General features: G+C 33.5%; 2 protein-coding genes across 2 annotated transcripts in view; both read left to right on the forward strand.

The window, feature by feature from the left end:
* The window catches only part of LOC134264270 (protein mono-ADP-ribosyltransferase PARP15-like), a 30,758-nt gene extending 18,426 nt beyond the window's left edge, over positions 1 to 12,332 (forward strand). Inside the window, exons 2-11 of the mRNA XM_062746572.1 lie at positions 5,338 to 5,486; positions 5,856 to 6,083; positions 6,627 to 6,836; positions 7,523 to 7,583; positions 7,669 to 7,793; positions 9,016 to 9,258; positions 9,333 to 9,554; positions 9,689 to 9,725; positions 11,025 to 11,609; positions 11,909 to 12,332. Of these exons, the coding sequence (XP_062602556.1) occupies positions 5,338 to 5,486; positions 5,856 to 6,083; positions 6,627 to 6,836; positions 7,523 to 7,583; positions 7,669 to 7,793; positions 9,016 to 9,258; positions 9,333 to 9,554; positions 9,689 to 9,725; positions 11,025 to 11,609; positions 11,909 to 12,159 (2,111 nt within the window). The 3' untranslated portion in view covers positions 12,160 to 12,332. The remainder of the gene's footprint in view (positions 1 to 5,337; positions 5,487 to 5,855; positions 6,084 to 6,626; positions 6,837 to 7,522; positions 7,584 to 7,668; positions 7,794 to 9,015; positions 9,259 to 9,332; positions 9,555 to 9,688; positions 9,726 to 11,024; positions 11,610 to 11,908) is intronic.
* A 1,029-nt stretch (positions 12,333 to 13,361) lies between these two features.
* Positions 13,362 to 20,732, forward strand: LOC134264300 (protein mono-ADP-ribosyltransferase PARP15-like). The gene is made up of 15 exons (XM_062746603.1): positions 13,362 to 13,610; positions 13,808 to 13,953; positions 14,280 to 14,507; positions 14,725 to 14,934; positions 16,420 to 16,468; positions 16,546 to 16,673; positions 16,851 to 17,084; positions 17,211 to 17,441; positions 17,590 to 17,629; positions 17,710 to 17,828; positions 18,537 to 18,779; positions 18,868 to 19,089; positions 19,176 to 19,212; positions 19,354 to 19,953; positions 20,343 to 20,732. Exons 1-15 carry the CDS (start codon positions 13,523 to 13,525, stop codon positions 20,585 to 20,587), a joined length of 2,820 nt encoding a protein of 939 aa, XP_062602587.1. The 5' UTR covers positions 13,362 to 13,522; the 3' UTR covers positions 20,588 to 20,732.
* The last annotated feature ends 1,162 nt before the right edge of the window (positions 20,733 to 21,894 follow it).

Here is a 21,894-nt window from a genome sequence, read left to right on the forward strand (position 1 = left end):
CTGAAGGAGTGCGCCGTTGTGTATGGACCCCCTGCCCAGTAATATGGATGAACTGAATTAAGGAAGGTGTTCCATTTTCCCGACTGAACTTTATTGACGTGATTGTGATTGTGATGTTTAATAGTTTTGTGATATGATTTTTGCTGAACATCTTATGATGTACATATCCTATTGATGATTGTATGATTGTATGAATATGAAAACTTAATTTATATGTTTGCAGTGCATGTAACTATTCGCATTGGTAACAATGCTATTTTATGATTGCTATATGTGATTGTGATGTTTAATAGTTTTGTGATGTGATTTTTGCTGAACATCTTATGAGAACAATGCTATTTTATGATAATGTAATACAAAATAAAGTTAATATCATCATTATTATTTAAAATAATTTACATTAATAGTAGCTATTACATATTATCAAGGTTTATAGGAATTTACTTATAGATAAGCAAATTAAAAATTATATGCTTGTCTATTTTTAATTAATGAATTTCAAAGTAATAAAAGATGATGTTGTTATTGCTTATTGATGTTTTTTTATGAATAAAGTTATATTAAAAAAACAATGCTGTTATATCTTTACTATAAAAAGGAGGCTATAAGATGAGAATGACGATATGGATATTAATACCAGATTTTAAAGAAATGAAATAAAAAGAAATTTATTTCATATTTAGTAATTAAATTTGCACATTTAAGGAATAAAAAAATATGTAAAAATATAAGGACATTCACTTATATATATATATTGTTTTCTTGGAAAAAAAAATGGACCCCCCCCCCCCCTTCCCAGAAAAAAAAAATTATAAACTGTACATATCTATATGCCAACATGCAAATATATATCAATATATATATCAAATTGTCATTACATATATACTTTTTTCTATAAGTGCCGTTTTGACCAAGTGCCGTTTTAACCAAGTGCCGTTTTGACCAAGTGCCGTTTTCACTAGGTGCCGTTTTGCATAATCCAGGTGCCGTTTTCACCAGGTGCCGTTTTCACCAGGTACCGTTCTAACCATAATTCAGGTTATTGTCGAGTGCGCGAGACATCCGAGTAGTTCCGAGTGTTCTTACTGCGATCGAATCAAAACAAGAAGTGACGTAGAATCTACATTTAGTGTCTCTTCTGATTGGTCGGTAAAATTACCCCCTATCGATCGCTCTAATATTGACACAAAATTGAAACACGGATAAAAACGGATTGATTAACAAGCTAAAAGTACAAACTCAAAACTTCATTACATGAGTACATAAAAATCATTACATGAGTACATAAATGCTATTATTTACAATAATGCAGTTTTAAATGTATTAAGAATAGAACAACTTTTTGTCACTTCTCTAGATTGAAAATTTTGTTGCTTGCGTTTGCAATAAAATAAATCATGCGTAATTAGTTTGCGTTTTCTAATTTGTTTGAGGAAAGTGAATGTTTGAGGATGTGTTTGGATTTGGGTCGGTGGGTGACCTCGCTATGACCATGTATTTTAAAAAAAAACATTTTTCCTTCAAAAATAAGAAAGCATCCTGGACCCGTAAAGGAGGATTTATACCATGGTTTCAGTTTCATGATCCTGAATTTTTTTACCTTATTCATTCGACTGTTATATTGTACGTGTGAAACCGAAACTATGATTTTATATCCAAATACCCACAATGCAGTTTTAATTGTATGAATATATCAATTTTTTTAAATTTAAAGTTCATGTGTATCGAGTTGTGAAGAGAGATCGAGTTAGCAACATTCTATACGATTTTCTGTGATCTAAGACATAATCCAACACATATCTATGGCACGCCAAATTCACAAAAATGAGATAAACCTAGTTCGCAATTGATAAACTAGGTTTATCTACTGTAAACTATAGTTTACAAACCGTAAACTATAGTTAACGATTCGTTAAGTATAGTTAACGATTCGTTAAGTATAGTTTTCATCTGTAAAACTATATTTAACGGTCGTTAACTATAGTTTACGAATGCTAATCTAAGTTTCTCTGTTTGAATAAAGAGTTAACAATAGATTTTGTTGATAAACATAGATTCACGTTTGTAAACTATAGTTTACAATCGTAAACTATAGTTAAGAGTTGTTACTCATAGTTTCACAAATCGTGAAACTATATTTATCAGATCGTTAACTACAGTTAACTGTATTTATTAGATAATCTATGTTTTGCAATCGCAAATGATTGTTTTAGGTGTTAAGTATAGTTTACGGTTGTGAAATAAAGATTATTGCGTTAACTACGGTTTACAGATGTGAAATATAGATTAACGTTGTTAACTATAGTTTACAGTCCGTTAGCTATAGTTTACAACCGATAAACCTAGTTTATCGATTGTGAAACTATGATTATCTCATTTTTGTGAATTTGGCGTGCAATACATATACACCTAGAGAAAGAACAAAACATTTTTGAACACACCTTCAAAATATTTTTTGGTTATATTGTAAGCTACCCCAGGGGTGGCTAGTATTTCTGAATCCTCAGCATCTATATAGGCCATAGTTTATCATCTAAATAATTCATCTTTTGTCAGGATGTACCAGTAATTAAATTTTGTTAAAAACCAGGCACCACTCTGTGTAGATTCTTTGTTGAATGATACTCAAGATGATTGATCAGTCATACTCAGCATTTATTGTATGTGCAGCATCTCATAATCATAACAATACAATATGTAAATACCAATATAAAACAGCTGATTCTTCAGAAACACAAGTTTAGGTCGTCCAGTGTGGTAGGAGATTTCTAACTAGGCTAATTATACGTAAATAACATTATAAGTATCTCACCGTCTTTGTTTTCTTCTTTTTAACTTTCAAATATAGCCGCCATACAACTAGCTGAAATCTGTCGTAGCGTAGTACGCGCTTGCTTATATAACCTCCTATTCTCTGTCACATGACTCGAATTATCCAATAAAATTATGCCGTACGAACTATTAACCAATCAAAAGCTTGTACGGGAGGCTGAGTTCCCACACAAGTTCCAACACAGAACTACTTCTGCCACACAAGCTACCGTACAACATCGTAACTAGTAAAACTATGTAAAATTAACAAGTGGAAATATAACACATAAAATAAGCTTGACTAGACGAATTAATAAATTCCTTCAATGTTTATAAAACATCCCTAGACTGCACAATATGTGCTGAACAATATAGCGTATGAATATCGTAACTACCGACACTAGCGTAAACAAATGTAGTCCCGATAAAGCTGACTGATTATAAAGTTAATGCTAACAATAAATAACAACTTGTAGCTTCAAATCACAGAACAACTCAAACTAAAAAGTAGAATACGATCCCATATTCATAACTTCAATAGAACAATGCATTACTAGTAAATACATATAGGTCACCAAACCGGAAATGACGATCCGAGTAAAGTATGATGGCTTCCAAAACATGAAATGTAAAATCCACCCTCTATTCCCTGATATTATAACTCCTACGATATTACATGAAGTGACAACAGGTAAATTATGATGATAATAGCCATTACTAAAATCGTATCTAGATAAGCTGACATATAATTTTCAATAAAATCATAAACGAACAACTTTCCTGGCAGGCACATGTTGAACATAGATTTAACAAGAATGAGAACTGGACGACCACATAATATTACGTTTTAAAATCAAGTGATATATTACAATATTTAAAATATGTTAAGGGTTATATAGCAAGGAATTTAAAATTTCTACTTTATTTATATTAATTTTTTACATGAAAATTTATTTGAAGTAAAAATGTCTTTAGGACTTTGATTTGTTCCACGCCCTGTCCAACAACGAGGAATACTATAAATGCTTACCCTGATTACAAAAATATAGTATAGAGGGGCTACTTCGAAAAGCAGGCGTGAAGGGAAAATTTACAACCTTAGATAAAATTCCAGTCAAGCGGGCCTGTGCAACGAATTTGTTTGTTGGATTCTTCCATGAAAAAAACCTACTCTTTCCGAAATCATTGAGTACTACTTTTTCATGGCTCATGGTCACAGTACGTAGACAACATTTGCAGTCAAGAAGATTGGACAGTCGAAGTGCAATGAGAGGAAAACTCTGCTTGTACGCTTCTGATGTAGTCTCTAAATCATATGCAGGATATACTGAGTATATAAACTCTCTTTTTTTGTCATTTTGGTCTTTTATTTTAATGTAAGCTTTACGGGAAAAATAATTTCGCAAATTTGTTGATTGGAATATTTGACATATATTTAATGCAATACTTTGATCAATTAAATTATTTATAGGCTCGTAGAAATTGTAAATGTTTATCCATCTTTTCACTTAGGATGTAACAACCAAAATCGTTACTCAATATTTGGAAATTATAAGAGGCCACCATGAAAAGTATGCACAAACCCTGTATGTGCTACTCATCAGGAAACTGAAGTGTAATGACCAATGGTGAAGCCTTTTCAGATCGAGAATTTGAAGGTTTATTTTGGATTTAAAAAGGCACCCCCTTTATTTAAATGGAATTTCCCTATGCATGTACTATTTTCTATAAGTCCAAAAAATGGTTTTAGTGTAAACAGGGTCTATAAAATCAATTCTTCTTGGCTGCACCCTATACAATAAAAATAATAACAATTCAAAATTCAATATTTTTTTGCAAATTATTTGGTGCAAGAATGAAAAAAATGCGTTTGAAATCAAAGTGTTATACATTAATGTCGATATTTTCTTAATTTTCAAATAAACGACAGGAACAGAATATCTCGAGATGTAATGTTCTTCATGCATTTTTTTTCCTTGTCCATTGGATAATCGCGGAAGAAAAGTTCCCTTGCCTTTACGCGAAATTTAGAGGAAAATTTATTGAAACATACACGGAAGGATACCCTTTACAAATGCATAACTGAAATAGGAATGCTCTTTTTTTGACGTGTTATTTCCAGCTGTTATCACCAGCTTCAATATACAATTAGAATGGCTAGTCACAGATACAGATCTCGGAGATTATTAGATTTTTCGGATTCTTCGTCGTCTGAGTCGTCTGATTTTGAGAGTGTCGACGATGAAGGTATGTCATCGAAAAATGATGATTAATGATAACATGGAAGTTAAAATTGTATGTCTAGTGTTTTTCCAAGTACCGAACACGTATTTTAATATTCTGGAGATAACGAGTACACGAAAAAAACGTATTCTTTATGGTGCTTCATTGTGTCATATTTTATGAGCATTCTTCATGCAGCAGAATAGCCTACTTTACAAGTCCGGAGCTACTGAATTTATACAGAAGTTATATTTTTTTCTAATTTAGTTTTGTATGTTTTTAAAAATTTTAATTCACTTTCAGAATCATCAGAGGAATCGGAGGAGGATTTAAGAGGGGCCACGTACAGATCTAAACGGAGGGTTCGGGGCTCTGGTGACACGACCAAATCAGGGTATCAGATCGGTAATATAAAGGTCACTGTTGTTGGAGGGGACATTGCCAGACAAAAGGTGGAAGTTTTCAAGAGATAAATCAATAAAATTATTTAAATATTTTGTTTAACTTAACATACATATTAAATGTTTTAAAAATTAACTGTTCTTAAAAATAAATGATAGTGTTTTTATCTTCACATTTCATTAATAAATTTGATTAAAGAAGTAGCAGGTCTGCGTGAAATATTAGCTCTGGTAATGGTGGCATATGTATACATATTTTTTGTCATTTACATAAAATTTTAAAAACATTTTCAGGAAATGTTCAAAACATTTGAGTAAAAATAAGACATGATATATTTTTTTCTTTTTTAAACTGAAGTATTTTCTACCATTACAAAATTACTTACCTTTGTCTTCTTCACTTTCAATTTTTCGATGAAGGTTGACGCAATAGTTAACACTACGAATTCTCGTCTGGATCTGAGCCAGGGGAGAACTTCTAGTTCTATCCTAGCCGCGGCAGGGAGGGGCATTCAGAGGGAGTGCCGTCAGACCTATACTAGGAGGTTAGACCCAGGAGAAATAGCGGTCACAACAGGTGGACACCTCGCCTGTAGGGCCATCTATCACGGAGTTCTGACAAAGTATTCCTCTAAAAAAGACGAACAGGTATTAATGTTCAAGTTTTATCCATTTTTAAGTAGGATAAGGGGTAAAATGTGGAAATTCATTGCAATAGAGTACATCCTAACGATCAATGTCTAATATTTATTGGAAGACTGAGTGAACACAAATCTCCACGAACCTGTAAAATTTAGGCAATCCACGTAAATTGGACCCAAAGAATTTCAATGATTCCATAGTAATAAAATCTGAAATATATTTCTCATTAGCATTTATATATAGATTTAGAAGCACCAAACTATAATTATTAAGTATTTGATTTGAACATTTGTAATGTTGTGTTTGCAAGAATAAAATGAACATTTAATGAATTGAAAATTTGAAATTACAACCACTCTTCAAAGCAATTCTTTTGATAAAAATAGGGCATGTTGTACTTTGTTCAAATTTATTAAAGGTTTCAATGAAAGCTTAAGCAAATGAAATTTTCAGGCAAATCATGTAAACAGTTTAAGAAACTCGATATTAGACTCAAAGGAAATGTTTTTTTTCTTTCATATGACATTTGATTTAGAATATTTTCTTCAGATTTTAGCAGACTTGGTGACAGAGTGTCTGGATCAGGCTGATGCTGACGGTTATAGGTCCATCGCCTTCCCACCAATTGGGACCGGGTACCTGTCTTACAATCCATCAAGAGTAGCTGAAATTATGTTGGAATGTATTGAAAATTGTAATTCAAGAACAGTTAAATCTGTGTCCATTGTTACATACTCACAAGAAAGTAGTTGTTTTCAGGTAAACACTAGCAAATCTTTCTTCATTGATACTGGTTACTGGATATAAAAAGAAAAAAAGTTTATTAGAGAGCTAATAGTCACTTAATCTTTTTTTCTTTAAAGTTTGTCTAAGCATTTCCGAGATTTCTTTCCCCCCTTGATTAGAATCATTACATATTATGCATTCATACATCGAATCTTTTGAGAAAATTATATGAAGACAATTTTTTTAAATCGAAATTATGTTAATGATTGATAAATTAATAAAAGTAACATTTGCAAATGTTTCCATCATATAAGACTATTTAAAGACGGTAAATGAATGAAGAATGAACAATTTTACCATGATTAATCTAGTAGTTTAATTTTGGGTGGAAAGATGGAGGGCATTTCATACTAAGGAGAAAAATTCTGTGACATGATATTTAGTCTCCTCCAAAGAAAAAAGAATCGTACCTTCTTTCCTTATAGTAGTATATCTCAAGATATTAAACATTTGTTATAAAAGAACAAATGTATTATAAAAGGTACATGTATAATTTTAAACATACGGGTTGAAGCATGATCTACCATAAAATATTCTCAGGCTCCTTGGGATTTTATCACAAGACCAACTCGTATTTTTTAAGATACTGTACACCTTTAAACTTTTCTCTTGCAATTCCCTTTCTGGAAATAATCATTCTCTGAATATTTCGTTCAAAGGACTTTGTAAACGCAGCTATGAAATGTTCGTTTTCAACCTCAAAATCAACCTCAAAACAGAGTAAGTATTTTTGTAATAATTCTAAAATAAGCCCCAACTTGTCTTAATTGTTCAAATTTTAAAACATGCTTCCATTTTTTTTCAGGCTTGAGTTCAAATACAAAGCATAAACCTAAAGTTCCATCGCCTGTAATCCCCCTCGCAAACTTTAATAATAATATAAACGGAATTAATGTGAATATTTCTGTTGGAACTCTTCAAGATCAAAAAGTAAGACTTCACAATCATCTTGAAATGCTACAATTCAAAAAAAATATAATGATACATTTATAGTATTTTATACTGATGGAAATTAAGAAGGGAACACTTACATGTATATTTAATCGTTAAATTTGCTTCATTGTCTGTGGATTTTGATGATATTTTATTAAGTATGTGCATCCCAAGTAAAATTTTAGCATTTGGAGTGTCCTCCCTGCTTTTTTTATCACTTCCTCACACCGTCGTGGGACACTCTGTATCAATTTCCGTATCTCATCTCGTTATTGGGCACCAGTCACTCTTCCATCAAGTCGAACCAAGTCAGTTCTGTGGTCGCACCACTTCATCACCGATCCACCTCGATAGGAATCATTTTGTTTAAAGGTACACTAATAATGACGTATACGAAGGCGTCGCCGAACGCGAATTCGACCGTCTGCAAAGTCCAATGTAAACCTAGATTCTTCGCTGAACATGGTAAAACGCCAATGTCGAAGTTGTCGTGCTTGGTGTTGAGTAACCCATGCTTTCCTGAGAGGCCGTCATCTTCACTACTACAAAAGGATGACGCGACTTGAAGCCCACTGCGTTTGAGTCTGTTTCTGACAGTACGATCACTATTTGTTTACTCCTCTACCTGCCCTCAACTCAGAGTTTATTTTTGATACTGGTTTGAATCTTTTACGTAGGGAAAGCAGCACCAGCTCACGGTCATCACTTGCTGTTGTTTTACGTTTGGAACCACGATCTGGTCTAATTTTTACGCTCCCTGTCTGGCGGTACCACAGACGTGAAATAACAAATTTTGACTTATATTGTCTATAAATCTGGTTTATTGATTGACACCCGTTTATGCATCCGACAGCCTGCCATTTCTGATTTTCAGAAAGGTATGCTCTTGGCATGATTCTTAAAGTAAGGGTATAATGACAATTGTCGTCTATTGTAGTGTTAAAGGGCGTAATCATGCATAAAGATCATGGAAATCAATTTTCAATCGCAAAGTTTCTTTTTTAATTAAAGTAACTTAGCTACATAGAGCCTCGAACATATCAAACATGCTAAACATTAGGTAACAGTAACTATGCTTTCCCTTATTAATTCCCATCAGTATATATTGAAGAGCAATAATGAAACAAGAATTACAAACACTATGGATGATATTCTATTGAGAGAATTTTACAGGAATCATATTTAATCAAGAATTTGATAACCAATACATTTGTACCAGGTGGATGTTATAGTCAATAGCATTGGTAAGGACCTCAGCATAGATTCCGCAGTGTCCTCCGCCCTAGTGTCTGCTGCTGGGCCTAATCTCGTACAGGAGCTTCGTCAGACTTGTTTTGGTAAAATTCCATTTGGATTTGTTGCTGTCACTAAGGGTTACAACTTAAGTTGTAAAGAAGTATTTCATGGTGCCTTATCTCCATGGACCTCGAAAACAACTGGCAGTAAACAAGAACCGGATACTGTAAGTGCCTGTTGAAAATTGTCTATCAAAATATTATTTCTGCAAAGAGTTGATTCTTTGTAAATAAATTATAGGTCCTGGAATATTTCGTCTATAAATGTCTGAAAACGGCCAAATCACGTGGACACAACTCCATCGCTTTCCCAGCTTTAGGTACGGAACAGTTAAAGTTTCCACCAGATGTAGCTGCCGCTTGTACTGTAGCAGGAATTCAAAAGTTTTCTGACAAATACAACAACTTCGAAGTACGAATTTTATTGTATGGCGGAAGCCCAGACTTGGAACAGCTTGAAAAGGTCTGATACTGTCATGACTTGCTTTTTTCAGTCAAAAACATCAAACACATTTTATCCCTTTCAAGTATAAAGATTTTATCAATGTTTAACTGAAGAAATACTAACTGCGGTTTGAAAAAAAAATCTCTCTGTAGGCATATATGGAAGAAATGGCCAGTCCTGGAAAAAAAGGTAGAGTTTTTTTTTCAATGTTTCTTAATCATTTCATACATGTCCAAGAACGAATTCGATGTCGATATCGACAATATTATGTCGATATCATGCATAAAGATCATGGAAATCAGCACTATTAATTGGAAATACCTGGTGCTGTACTTAAAGTAACTCTATATTATGTCGATGTCGTCGATATCGACAATATTATGACGATTTCGTATCGATATTAATTCCCATCAGTATATATTTCACATTAATGTATTACAGAATTTTAGAAAGTCACAAGTGAAGTCAAAAATGATTCCTTATTGGCATGAATATAAAAATAAATTAATATGATTAAGAAAATTTTAGTGTTGTTATTGTTTTAGATTAGATTTAGAGTAAGGTGTTTGGTTAGGGTGACAAATCTTGAAAATATTTCAACAATCATGATTCGATAAAATACGATATCGATTTGATATCGACAGTAAGGTAAACTTATTAAACACAGAAGTGATGTATAAATAAAGTTTTTGTATTATGGTGAAGGTTGGTAAAGTAATATGCTTTTAACAATCATGATTCGATATCGATACGATATCGTCGATATCGACGATATCGACGGCAGGTAAAATCTCCGTAAAAGTAAAGTAAATAAACATAAACACATTCAAAGTAACAGGAAAGGTACTTACCAAGGGCTGAGCAAACATGATTCGATATCGAAGCGATATCGTCGATATCGACGATATCGACACATCAGGGAAAGATTTATAAAGACATTTTTAAGTAACAGTTGTTAAAAACATCATATTAAGGATGGAAATCACAATTCTTGGAGCAACCATGATTCGATATCGTGCCGATATCGAGGATATTAACAGTAAGGAAATATGCTTAAAACAGAAAGTATTGTAATAAACACATGAGCATATAGAACTATTATAGTAAACTATAAAAAAGTAATGTGTCGATATCGTAACTACATCGTGTCTTGGACATAACTCGAATTAGCCCCCATGAAAATATATGATTTCACGATATATTCTCTTATAAAAAATCTTAAATGATTGATTGCTAATTCTAGTTGTTTTCTGAAATCCACTCACTCAATGAAAGGTCAACATTTCAAATTACGTACTGAGTATTGTGCCATGTCTGCCAAATTACCAATAAAATCAATATCAATTTCTCGAATATAAAAAAAAAATTACCCCTTGAAAATAAGTGCATTTACCGTTATCTTGTTCGTGCGAAGAATTGTGTTTATGTTTGTTAATAAAAATTACAATGTATTGCATTTACTTTGATTCTCAAAATTGCATCCTTTAGTGAGTAAAGCAGGCCACTCAGCTCCTGTCGAACATTTTCCGCAATACAGCGAACCAAAACGAGGCACAGAGGCTTGGTTGGCATGGAAGTACAGGGAAGATCTCAGAACACCAAAATATTGGACAAAATACACCGACACCAAAAAACTAAAACATTGGAATATGGGAGGTAGCTCTTTTGAAAATGTGGATCAAGCTACTAAAAGTTCCATAACCAACGCCCTTCGAAAATCTGTATCCGTAAAAAAGATTGTTAGTATACAAAGGCTTGAAAATGTTGGTTTGTTCCAAAAATACGGCGATGAATGTCAACGATTATTTCGCAAAGCTAGTATGGCAGGGAATTTTACTTCTTTGCATAAATTAAAGAACTCACTGGGCCCGGTGAAGGTGATGAAGTATCTTGACCAATCCTTAACGAAGCAAACTTATCCAGAAATAAATGAGTATTTCTTTTTCCATGGTACAAAACCCAATGCTGTTAATTTGATCTGTGAACAGGGACTGGATAGTAGACTAGGGGGAGGAAAACTAGGTGTGGGAGTCTATGGGGCAGAGGAAGCTTCAAAGTCTCACGGATACACAGGTACATTACACGCTATCTTTATTACAACAAGCCCGAGCTTCTATGTAGAGGTTAGAATCTTTATGTTTTCATTTAATCAGCGTTTTTTAAAGTTCTATTGAACAATATAACCGGTATTTAAAAGATCTGAAAATTGGATTACATGTACATGTATTAAATGAATATTCTAGTATTGGTGATTCAGAATGTAACGTTTGTTACAAGGAAAACAAAGAATTTAGCAGAATTAAAGTCATGCTGACTTTCAGAGAATACATTGAGAATTTTAACACTACCCCAATATTTTGTTCTGTTCATAGGAACCAATACCAAAGGTGAAAGACCCATGTTCTTGGTCAGAATGTGTCTCGGTGATGTCTTTTTGACAAATAATATAGACACTAATTTTAGGAGGGCCCCTTGCAAAAAGTGCAGCAGTGCTTACTGTACAAGCCATCATGAGATGTACGACAGTGTGGTGGCAAATGGTGGAGCCTTTTCTGATCGGGAGTTCGTGGTTTACGATAGAAATCAGTCTTATCCCGAATTTCTTATTTGGTATATCAGCTGAACGATGGGGATAAAGGTGTTAATGTGACCTTTACCTTCACATGAGATAGGCAATTAAATTGCGAGAAAAGTGTTTGTTTGTCATGAAAATTATTAAATATTTCTACAAAATATTTCTGTTTTTATTTTTGTCATGAAAAGTAACGATATTAGCCAAATATTATTATAATTCTTTGCTTCTAATTTTTGCAATTTATACGTGGTCCATTCCATTACTTTTTCCACTTGCACCAGTTTGTGCTCTCTATAATTTGCTGACATCTATCAGCAAAAAAATATAAACAAAACATAAAAGTGTTAATTTTGAATTTTCACTAGAATTTACATTTTCAAATTCACTCTGTTCAGGATAAATGTTTTACAACAGATGATTAGGAAAACGGCAAACTTACTTGAACTGAGTGAGCTAAAAAGCCAACCCCAAAATACAAAGGATATGTACTTGATATAACAATGTTTTGTATGATGATTTAAAAATCTGATTACATAGGTGAAACACATTTCTTTCTTATCTCTCACTTGCAAAAAATATATGGAGATCACGAACAGTATTCAAGCTCAAACGTTCATTCAAACAAATCAAAACAGAGCAAACACGGACTACTAAAACATCCAATGTTGGATCAGCTGCCATGGAGAAGTGAGCATCCCCTGCCTTATATTGAGAACCAGCTTTCACGCATGTGCCACCGTGTGCAATATATTTGTCATGTTTTGAAAATAATGGAAAAAACCTTCAGTGATATTTTCGACATATATTAGGGCCATATTTGAGACAATGTGTCATAAAAAATGGCATCTCACTCACAAAGACACCGAAAGTGCAATTCCTTGTTCAATTTACCGGTAGTTCATTCCAATACTTTTTTTGAATAAACTTTATGCAAAACAAAAAATATAAATAAAACATAAAACTGTAAAACATTAGAATTTACATTTTCAAATTCGCTCAGTTCAGGACAAACTAATTGTAAAAAAGGGCCTAAAAATCAATTACCGGATACATCATTTTTATAGATTTTTTGCATACAACTTTATTTTTGCTGTATACTTTTAAATTGGCTGCTTCGATAATAGAACTAAGTCGTAAAATAGTATATATCATAATTAAAATATTTTAATATCAATAATTAAATTAAAATACATTTATATCAGTCAATCTCTTCAATGCATGAGACAACTTCCTGGATCATGAGATTCTCTCGAGGAAGAAAACCAGTATTGTACAAAAATAGCAAAATCTATGAGGAAGGATGCAAGAGATCTATAAAAATTCCTAAAATATAAAAGATTATAAAATATGCAATTGTATCCTATCGTGATATCAAACTGCTGCAATTATCCGACAAACTGAACACGTTAGAATGGCTGGATACAGAGGTCGCAGTTTATTAGATGATTCCGATTCTTCATCGCCGGAATCGTCGGAAACCTCAGAATCTGACGAAGAGGGTGAGTAAGAAAACAGATTCGTCGCTTTAAATTAAATTTCTGGAAGAATTTTATTTTTTTTTTAAAAATTCAAATGAATGCTATAAGTTTCAACTTCTTCATATTGATGCCAAGACCTGTCTTGATATATTTATAAGGTAATATGAGTGCTGCTTTCTTCTTTTTCTGTGTGATAAACTTAAATATTCTCTCGGTAGAATCAACTGAGGATTCCGACGAGTTAGAAGGGGCCACCTATTTTCCCAAGCACAGTTCCCCAGGATCAAGTTTTCAAGTCAAATCGGGTTTCCAGATCGGTAATATTACAGTCAATATTGTTGGAGGAGATATTACCAGACAAAAGGTAACACTATGAAAAAAAGATTGAATCCTTAAAAATTTAAAAAATGAAATGAAAGCATGCTAAAATCTCTCAAGTGATAATGGAAATTTATATGACATTCTTTCCCCAAGAATACTTGTCGTTCGGTACCTATTCATTCATTAGATGTTTTATTGTTTCATTTCATAAGTATTCTTATTTAGATTTGCAATGTAGGTAGTGGTAATTCTCTGTACCATGAGTATGCCAGAGGATTGATGCAAAAAACCTACATACTCTTATTGTTTGAAAAATAACTGTACAAAACTATATTATTGTTGAAAATAGTCTTAATTTTTTTCTTTTAGGTTGACGTAATAGTTCACAGTGCAAATCCTAGTCTTGATCTGAGACAAGGGAGAGCATCCAGTTCTCTCCTATCTGCAGCTGGGAAGGGCATTCAGAGAGAATGCATTCAGAAATATCCGAAGAAGTTATCCCCAGGGGAAATAGCCGTCACAACAGGAGGAAATCTTACCTGTAAGGCTATCTATCATGGAGTTCTGACAAAATATTCATCCAAAAAAGACGAAAAGGTATAAGTTTTACAAATGTATTAATTTAAAAGAAGCTTTCAAGTTCAGGATTTCAGGGGTTAGGGCTGAGTACTAGTAAATCAGCCAAAAGGCAGTTTTAGTGCTTTCTATACGAGTTTTGAGCATGAAGACTATTCTTCATCTCTATATTTTATGACGTAAATAAATGGAATGTTACCTTATGTCCGATTTAAGGAAGATATGTCCTTGTTCACAGATTCTAGCAGACTTGGTGACAGAGTGTCTGGATAAGGCTGATGCTGACGGTTACAGATCCATCGCCTTCCCACCAATTGGGACCGGGTACCTGTCTTACCCCTCACCCAGAGTTGCTGAAATTATGTTGGAATGTATTGAAGATTGTACTTCTCGATCAATAACATCTGTGGCCATTGTTATATACTCACAAGAAAGCAGCACTTTCCAGGTATAAACAATTTACTACTTATGATGCTTTACAGAATGATACCATAAGGTAAATGTAAATTGTTCATTAAAAATCATACCAGGCTATTACTTTCAAAAATTGAATAAATATGATTGTCTTAACCATATCCTGGTCAGCAACAAATTCTTTTTTAATTGCAAGGCTGCATTTGATTTAAAAAAAAGTCTTTTATTGCATTAAATTGTTCTTTCTTAAAAGTTGATGAAGTTTCTTGTCCTTTGAATTTTGATTATACATGTAATATGGATCTATAATATGCTTGGATTGATTAATAATATAATTAACAAATCGTGAGTTTCTTAAACGCTTCCTGTATTAATTCTCATGCCCTAGTTACAAGAAATCCAAATTCAGATTTAACATGGATGTTTGAAAATTTACGTAAAAACAATATATTGCATTGCTGTTTTTGCCAAACAAGGAAATGTAAAGTGAAAGATTAAAATGATCTAAAATTAACAATAAAAATGAATTTATCCTCACCACAGACTGTGATCCAGAATTTAAACAAGTACAGTTAAAATGTATTGTTTTGTTTTCGTAAGAAGGAAATTTTGACACTTATTGGACATGTATTCCTTGTATAAATATTTCTTTTCCCATTCCTGGTCAAAGGGTAAAAAAAACATTATTAACGAGGCCCAATCTAGTTGGAAATTACGAAAACGATTTGATAAAAAGATTCAATTCTTGGAAATAAATTTGTATGTATTATGCCAAGGAAAATTAGAGTGAAATTTTGTTACCTTGCCTTCATTGTAGTTAAATGGGGGCACTTTCAAGATATGGACCATTTTTCGTGTTTTTATACACAATTACATACTAAACTCCCATAAAAACAAAGTAATTGACAAATAAAAAAAATATAAATGATGAAAGTGATGTGTATAAACTCTTCAACATGTTCAAGGAGAAAGACTAAAATCAATTTGGTTGCAGTGTTTGTTTTTTCTAACTCACTAATTGAAATAAAACAAGATAAAATTAATGATCCTGTACCTAGAAATTGATACCTCAAAATAAATTATGTTCTACAAGTGATTATTAATTTAAAGAAAAAAACCGTAATGTAAATAATAGAAATGCCAGAATGAGCCAGCTTTCAACATGCACAGTATACAGAGCTACCAGGTATGCAAGATCAGCGAAACATTTTAGCGCAATTTGACGTCATTTTAATTGTGACGTTATTGTTTTTAATTGTGACGGCAGTCAAGGGTACTGTGACCAAACTCCATACACTGTCGATTCTCCGGGACTACTTTCGTGCCCTACGAATATCATATGGAGTTGTAGCGTAACGTAATACTGAGCTGTCTGGAGCTTGTGTGACGTGCCTGGGTTGACGCTGCGTTAAAACGTATCGCAGATCAAGTAGATTGGACCTCGTTAAATCCAAATGTTGTAAAAAAAAAAAAAACATTATAAAGGTTGCCTTTGAATTTATGAACATTTATTTTAAAGGACTTCTTAAATGCAGCAGTTAAGTATTCCTCATCAACATCAAACAAATGTAAGTTGACAGTCTGTGATTCCAATTTACTTTTCCTACATGTAATATAATAATGAAATAAATCTTTAGAAAAATAGACCTATTTTTTCTTTCAGATCAAAAACATGGCGGCAGTCCTTCCAAAGTTTCCAGTAATTCTGGGAATAGTGTTAGGCTTGGAACTGTAAATGTGAAAGTAGTTCTTGGTGCCTTAAACAAGCAGAGTGTAAGTACATGCATTTCATTGACTTTGATTTTCACATTGCATATGCCTTTAATGAGTATGAAAACTTTGACAGCATTTTACGAATAAAACTGTTAGAGCCTAAAAGCGTCACTAAATATGTGTGTTTAATATTATTTCATTGGAAATTTGAAATTAAAAAAATGTGTATTATTCTAGGCTGATGTTTTAGCTCATTGCGCACCAAAAGACTTGAACCTCAGCACCGGTGCTCTATCACGGGTTTTACTAAATGACGCAGGGTCTGGACTGCAGACGGAACTCAACAACGTAGCCGCAAAGGGAATAAATTTTGGAGGATTGGCTATTACAAATGGATACAATTTGTCATGCAAATATGTCTTCCATGGCACTTTGCCAAAATGGGGAACACCCACTCCTGATCCTGCTGGGGTGTGTTCATACACTGATTTCATATTTTTCTGTTGTTCATTGAAAAATAAAGTTTCAATTCTGTGCTCATGGTGCCAAAACACCTTTTTTCGTAATTGGCTAATACAAAAAAGGTATCTTTTCTAGTGTTTGGAACAGTTTGTTACCGGTTGTCTAGAAACGGCGAATTTAAACTCGATAAGGTCGATAGCATTTCCAACGTTAGGCATTGGCGCTTTGGAATATCCCACAAAAACCGCTATCAAAGTTATGGTACAGAGCATCCAAAAGTTCAGCAGTAAACACCCACAAGCTAGTCTTACAGATGTCAGCATTGTGATATTTAAAGGAAGCAAAGATTCTTCATTAGTCCAATCTGTATGTAAAGTTATCTCTCTTTTTTAAAATCAAATTGTAAAAAAAAAAATTGCCAAAGTTATTTCTGTTCCTTCTCCCAATTTTAATATATATTTAATTCATAAAAAAGCGGGCTCGGTGATATTGTTTAATTAATGTCTTCTTATAGGAGCTGTTAAATGAACTTGGAATCGGTAAAAGTGCTTCAGGTATGTCCATGTCAAAAATTCATCTGGTACTTTTATACTTCATTTTTTATGAACCAGGGTATATTTCTTTATTCCCACAGGTTCGACTTCCAAAGCAACACCGGCACCTTCTTCCACTGGAATGTCACGTACAAAGTTTAGCAAAAATATAGGCAAAATTGCTGTGAATGTTATAGTAGGAAGTCTGCCTGATCAAAATGTAAGCCTTTTTCAATTTAAAAATAGTATCATGTGTTTAATTTCAAATATAGAAGAGGTTTGCAATGTTGTAAGCTTTTCAACAAATTATATGTAAGATCATACACTGTATTATTTCCTATCTAGCTTGTAACACGCTTTGATTGGTTACAAAGTCGGGTGTAAATATCCGTGCACCCGACTTGAGCCGGGTGTAAATAAAACGAGACGTCACAATGCATACATTCTCTATGATAAATATCTTATCGATAGATTGAGATACACTCTGTATGTTTACAAAGCATTTTTATGGATACAAAGGAAATAAATTCGTTATCCAGGTTCAATCAAGGGTGTACGGGGATTTACCCCGGGTTGTATTCCATACACCCTTCGGCCTGCGGCCTCAGGGTGTATGGAATACAATGCGGCCTCAGGGTGTATGGAATACAACCCGGGGTAAATCCCCGTACACCCTTGATTGAACCTGGATAACTAATAATATCACAGGGGCCGGTACCATACGTACTACATATTTAATTTTACGCATCACTTCAGTTTATACTCAAAAAGGTATTTTTGTATATAAAGTGATTGCGTTAAATCAAATACATGTACATGTGTATACATGTATCATGTTACAGGCCCTGTGTGTAAAACTATGATAATTTAAAAGAACTTAAATTAAATGTTGGGCAGTATTTTCTAACTGCAAGAGATATATTACCAGGTGAGTGCAGTGGTCAATGCCGTTGGAACTGACCTCAACATGAACAATGCCTCTTCCACCGCCCTGGTGGCTGCTGCCGGACCGAACCTCGTAAAAGAGCTTCATCATAATTGTCCCAATCAGCTTGCTTTAGGGTCTGTTGTTGTTACCAAGGGTTACAATTTAAAGTGCTCCGAAGTTTTTCACGGTGCCTTATTGTCATGGTATGATAAAGCTCATGGCAAAGCCGTCCAACCTGATATTGTAAGTACATGTACTGTCTCTAAGGGAGCATTTTTTATTATTGATTGTGCAAGGTTTTTAATGGAATTGAACCATATGATATTTTCAGATATTGGAGGGCTTTGTCTATCAGTGTCTGAAAACGGCCAATTCTCGTGGACACAAGTCCATAGCGTTCCCAGCACTTGGAACGGGACAACTAAAGTTCCCATTAGACGTAGCTGCTGCTTGCATTGTGGCGGCAATTCGAAAGTTTTCAGCCAAATATAGCATTTCTGAAGTACGAATCGTATTGTATGGCGGAAGTCCGGACTTAAAGCAGTTAGAAAAGGTGCGATATAGTTTTTCAGTCTCATATTTTGAGTGTCAAATTGTTTTTCTAAGATTTGCAACTTTCCAATTTTTACATCTTTGCAGGCGTATAAAGATGAATTGACTAATCCTGGAAGAAAAGGTAGATTTGGAAAAAAAAAGATTCATTCTAATAAAGTTTCTGAAATCATAGCAATTCTATGAAATGGTTTAATAGATGTGCTCTCGATAAAAGTATTAAAATTTACCTTTGGTCAGAAGTTTATGGTGTATTTCCCTTTAGTGAGCGCTGCTGGTCACCCAGTACCGAGCGGACAGTATTCGCAATACACGGAACCTCAGCGTGGGACTAAAGCTTGGTTTGCATGGAAGTACAGAGAGGACCTGAGAACACCGAAATATTGGACAAAATACACAAGTACAAAAAAATTAAAAGACTGGAATTTGGATGTCAAAACAAATACTCACTCTTTAGAAAATGTAGACCAATTGGCTTTCAATTCAATAAGCGCTGCTCTGAAAAGCACATTGGGCGGAGCAAGAATCATAAGCATAAAAAGAGTAGAAAATGTGGGTCTTTTTCAAAAATATGCTGATGAATGCCAAAGATTATTTCGGAAAGCAAGTGTTGAAGGAAACTTTGTTGCACTTGAAAAATTACCCAGTTCACAAGGCCCTGTTAGAGTAATGAAGAAATTGGACGCGTCTTTGATCCGACATACCTACCCAGAAATTAACGATTATTACTTTTTCCATGCTACAAAAGCCCCGTTTGTAGACGTGATATGTTCACAAGGATTAGACAGTAGATTGGCTGCTAATGGAAGACTCGGGAGTGGCGTCTATGGAGCAGAGGTGGCATCAAAGTCCCATGGATATTCAGGTATTTGGCAACGTCGGAATGAATCCACGCGTTTTCTCCCCGTTACACTTCATTCAACGTAGTATAACGGAGAGAAAACCCGTGGGTTCCGACAATGGAAAGTTCTTTAAATACCGTATAAGTAAAATTTTAGTTATACGAAAATTTAGCGGTTTTTTAGTTTTATAAAAAAGGCATTTAATTTTAGCGAGAAATCTTGCAGCGATTTTGTGATGCCTTGAAATTAAGATAAGAGTAACCTAAAATGTAGGAATAAAATATATTAACAATACCTAGTATTTATTAACACTCTCGCTTTAAATTGCATCCTCACTAAATTTTCTGCTTAAACTAATGAATAAAAAGATAACTTGGAGGACAATCTAAACAAATATTACCTTGTATTACAGGACCAAATAATAAAGGAGAACATCCCATGTTTCTGATTAGGATGTGTCTTGGGGATGTGTTTTTGACGGGAACTGGAGGAAGTTTTAGACGCCCCCCGTGTAAAATTTGCCGCAGGGATATTTGTACTACTCATCAAGAGTCACATGACAGTGTAGTGGCCAATGGTGGAACTTTTTCAGATCGAGAGTTTGTTGTTTATGATAGGAATCAGTCCTACCCTGAATATCTTATTTGGTACAAGTAGTTTAGATAGAGTGAAAAAATTATAGTGACTTCAAAGGTGCCCTTTCATAGCTTTGTGTGAACTACAGTTCTATAATTATAACAACGTGCGCGACGTCATTTTATTTTTACCATTAATAACAGGTTAACAACTGAAAAAAGGAAGTTTTTCGTTCTGCTATGACTGAAAGCCCTTTAAAAACGGTTTATTGTTTTTTATACAACATGTAAAAAGTATCTGTAAATATTACAATTACATTTGACTGTATAAAAATATATGTAAAATGTTTTATTTACCCAAACGTTACGCTGATGAAAGTTTCAATTTCTTAAAAAAAATCTATATAAGACAGATGCCTTTTAAAACCATTTGTACAAATGTGGAGAATCAATCGACTGATGAACAGCAATTGGTTTTCTTCAGAAATAAACGAAAGTAAAACAATAACATAGTCTGTAAATAAGAGACAACAGCCTCGGAAAGAACTTAAATACGTGGAATAATACACGTATAAAATACTTTGATCATACATTTTTATAGATAAATGAAACAAACGATGGTTATCAAGTTCAAAGATCCATTGAAACGATACAAATTGGAAGCAAAGCCAACACAAACCTAAGAAATATATCAGAGGTGGGATCAGGTGCCTGGTGGAGGAGTAAGCGTCCCTTTTGATCAGTCACACCCATCTGCTCTTTACCATGATAGGACTGTCTTTCTAACATTTTTTTTTCTATTTATCAATAAAAATATGCATTATGACAGTTATTGACTACTTTAAAGTAGTCATAATGCGTACTTTTATTGATAAATAGAAAATATGTCGGAAAGACAAGACGAATGGAAATAAAATTAAATAATTCGGGGTAAAAATAATGGCTTAACAAATTTTGTTTGAAAAAGTCCGTCAACTTCAGAATTATTATAGATTGTATTGGCTGAGAGTGTCAGTGTATCATTCACAGAGCTTGCGATATGTTGACTTTAAGTATCATGTTTTACCCCGGACATCTAAATCGGCGGATTAAAATCACCAGAAACGGTCGCATCCCACAAGTCTACAACAGCTTATAAATATATAAATATAAGACACCTATTTTCGTGTAGACTCTTGATTGGGACAAAATTTTCACGAATTGTGGTTATTGCGGTATATAAATGGAATTATTATAATACAAATTTTCACGAGCACACTATCACGCGTAATTATTGAGAATAAAAAGTGAACAGTATATATATATATATATATATATATATATATATATATATATATATATATATATATATATATATATATATATATATATATACGAGTAGTGGGAAAT

Source organism: Saccostrea cucullata, unplaced genomic scaffold (assembly GCF_032062105.1).
Source record: "Saccostrea cucullata isolate Sc308-1 unplaced genomic scaffold, CSIRO_AGI_Scuc_v1 ctg2987, whole genome shotgun sequence".
NCBI lineage: Eukaryota > Metazoa > Mollusca > Bivalvia > Ostreida > Ostreidae > Saccostrea > Saccostrea cuccullata.

Bases quoted from the DNA above. Each gene is read 5' to 3' on its own strand.
- LOC134264300 (XM_062746603.1), top strand. From the start codon at position 13,523: ATGGCTGGATACAGAGGTCGCAGTTTATTAGATGATTCCGATTCTTCA. The intron at 16,674-16,850 runs GTAAGTACATGC...GTATTATTCTAG, and splicing joins GTGCCTTAAACAAGCAGAGT to GCTGATGTTTTAGCTCATTG. The intron at 17,442-17,589 runs GTATGTAAAGTT...GTCTTCTTATAG, and splicing joins ATTCTTCATTAGTCCAATCT to GAGCTGTTAAATGAACTTGG.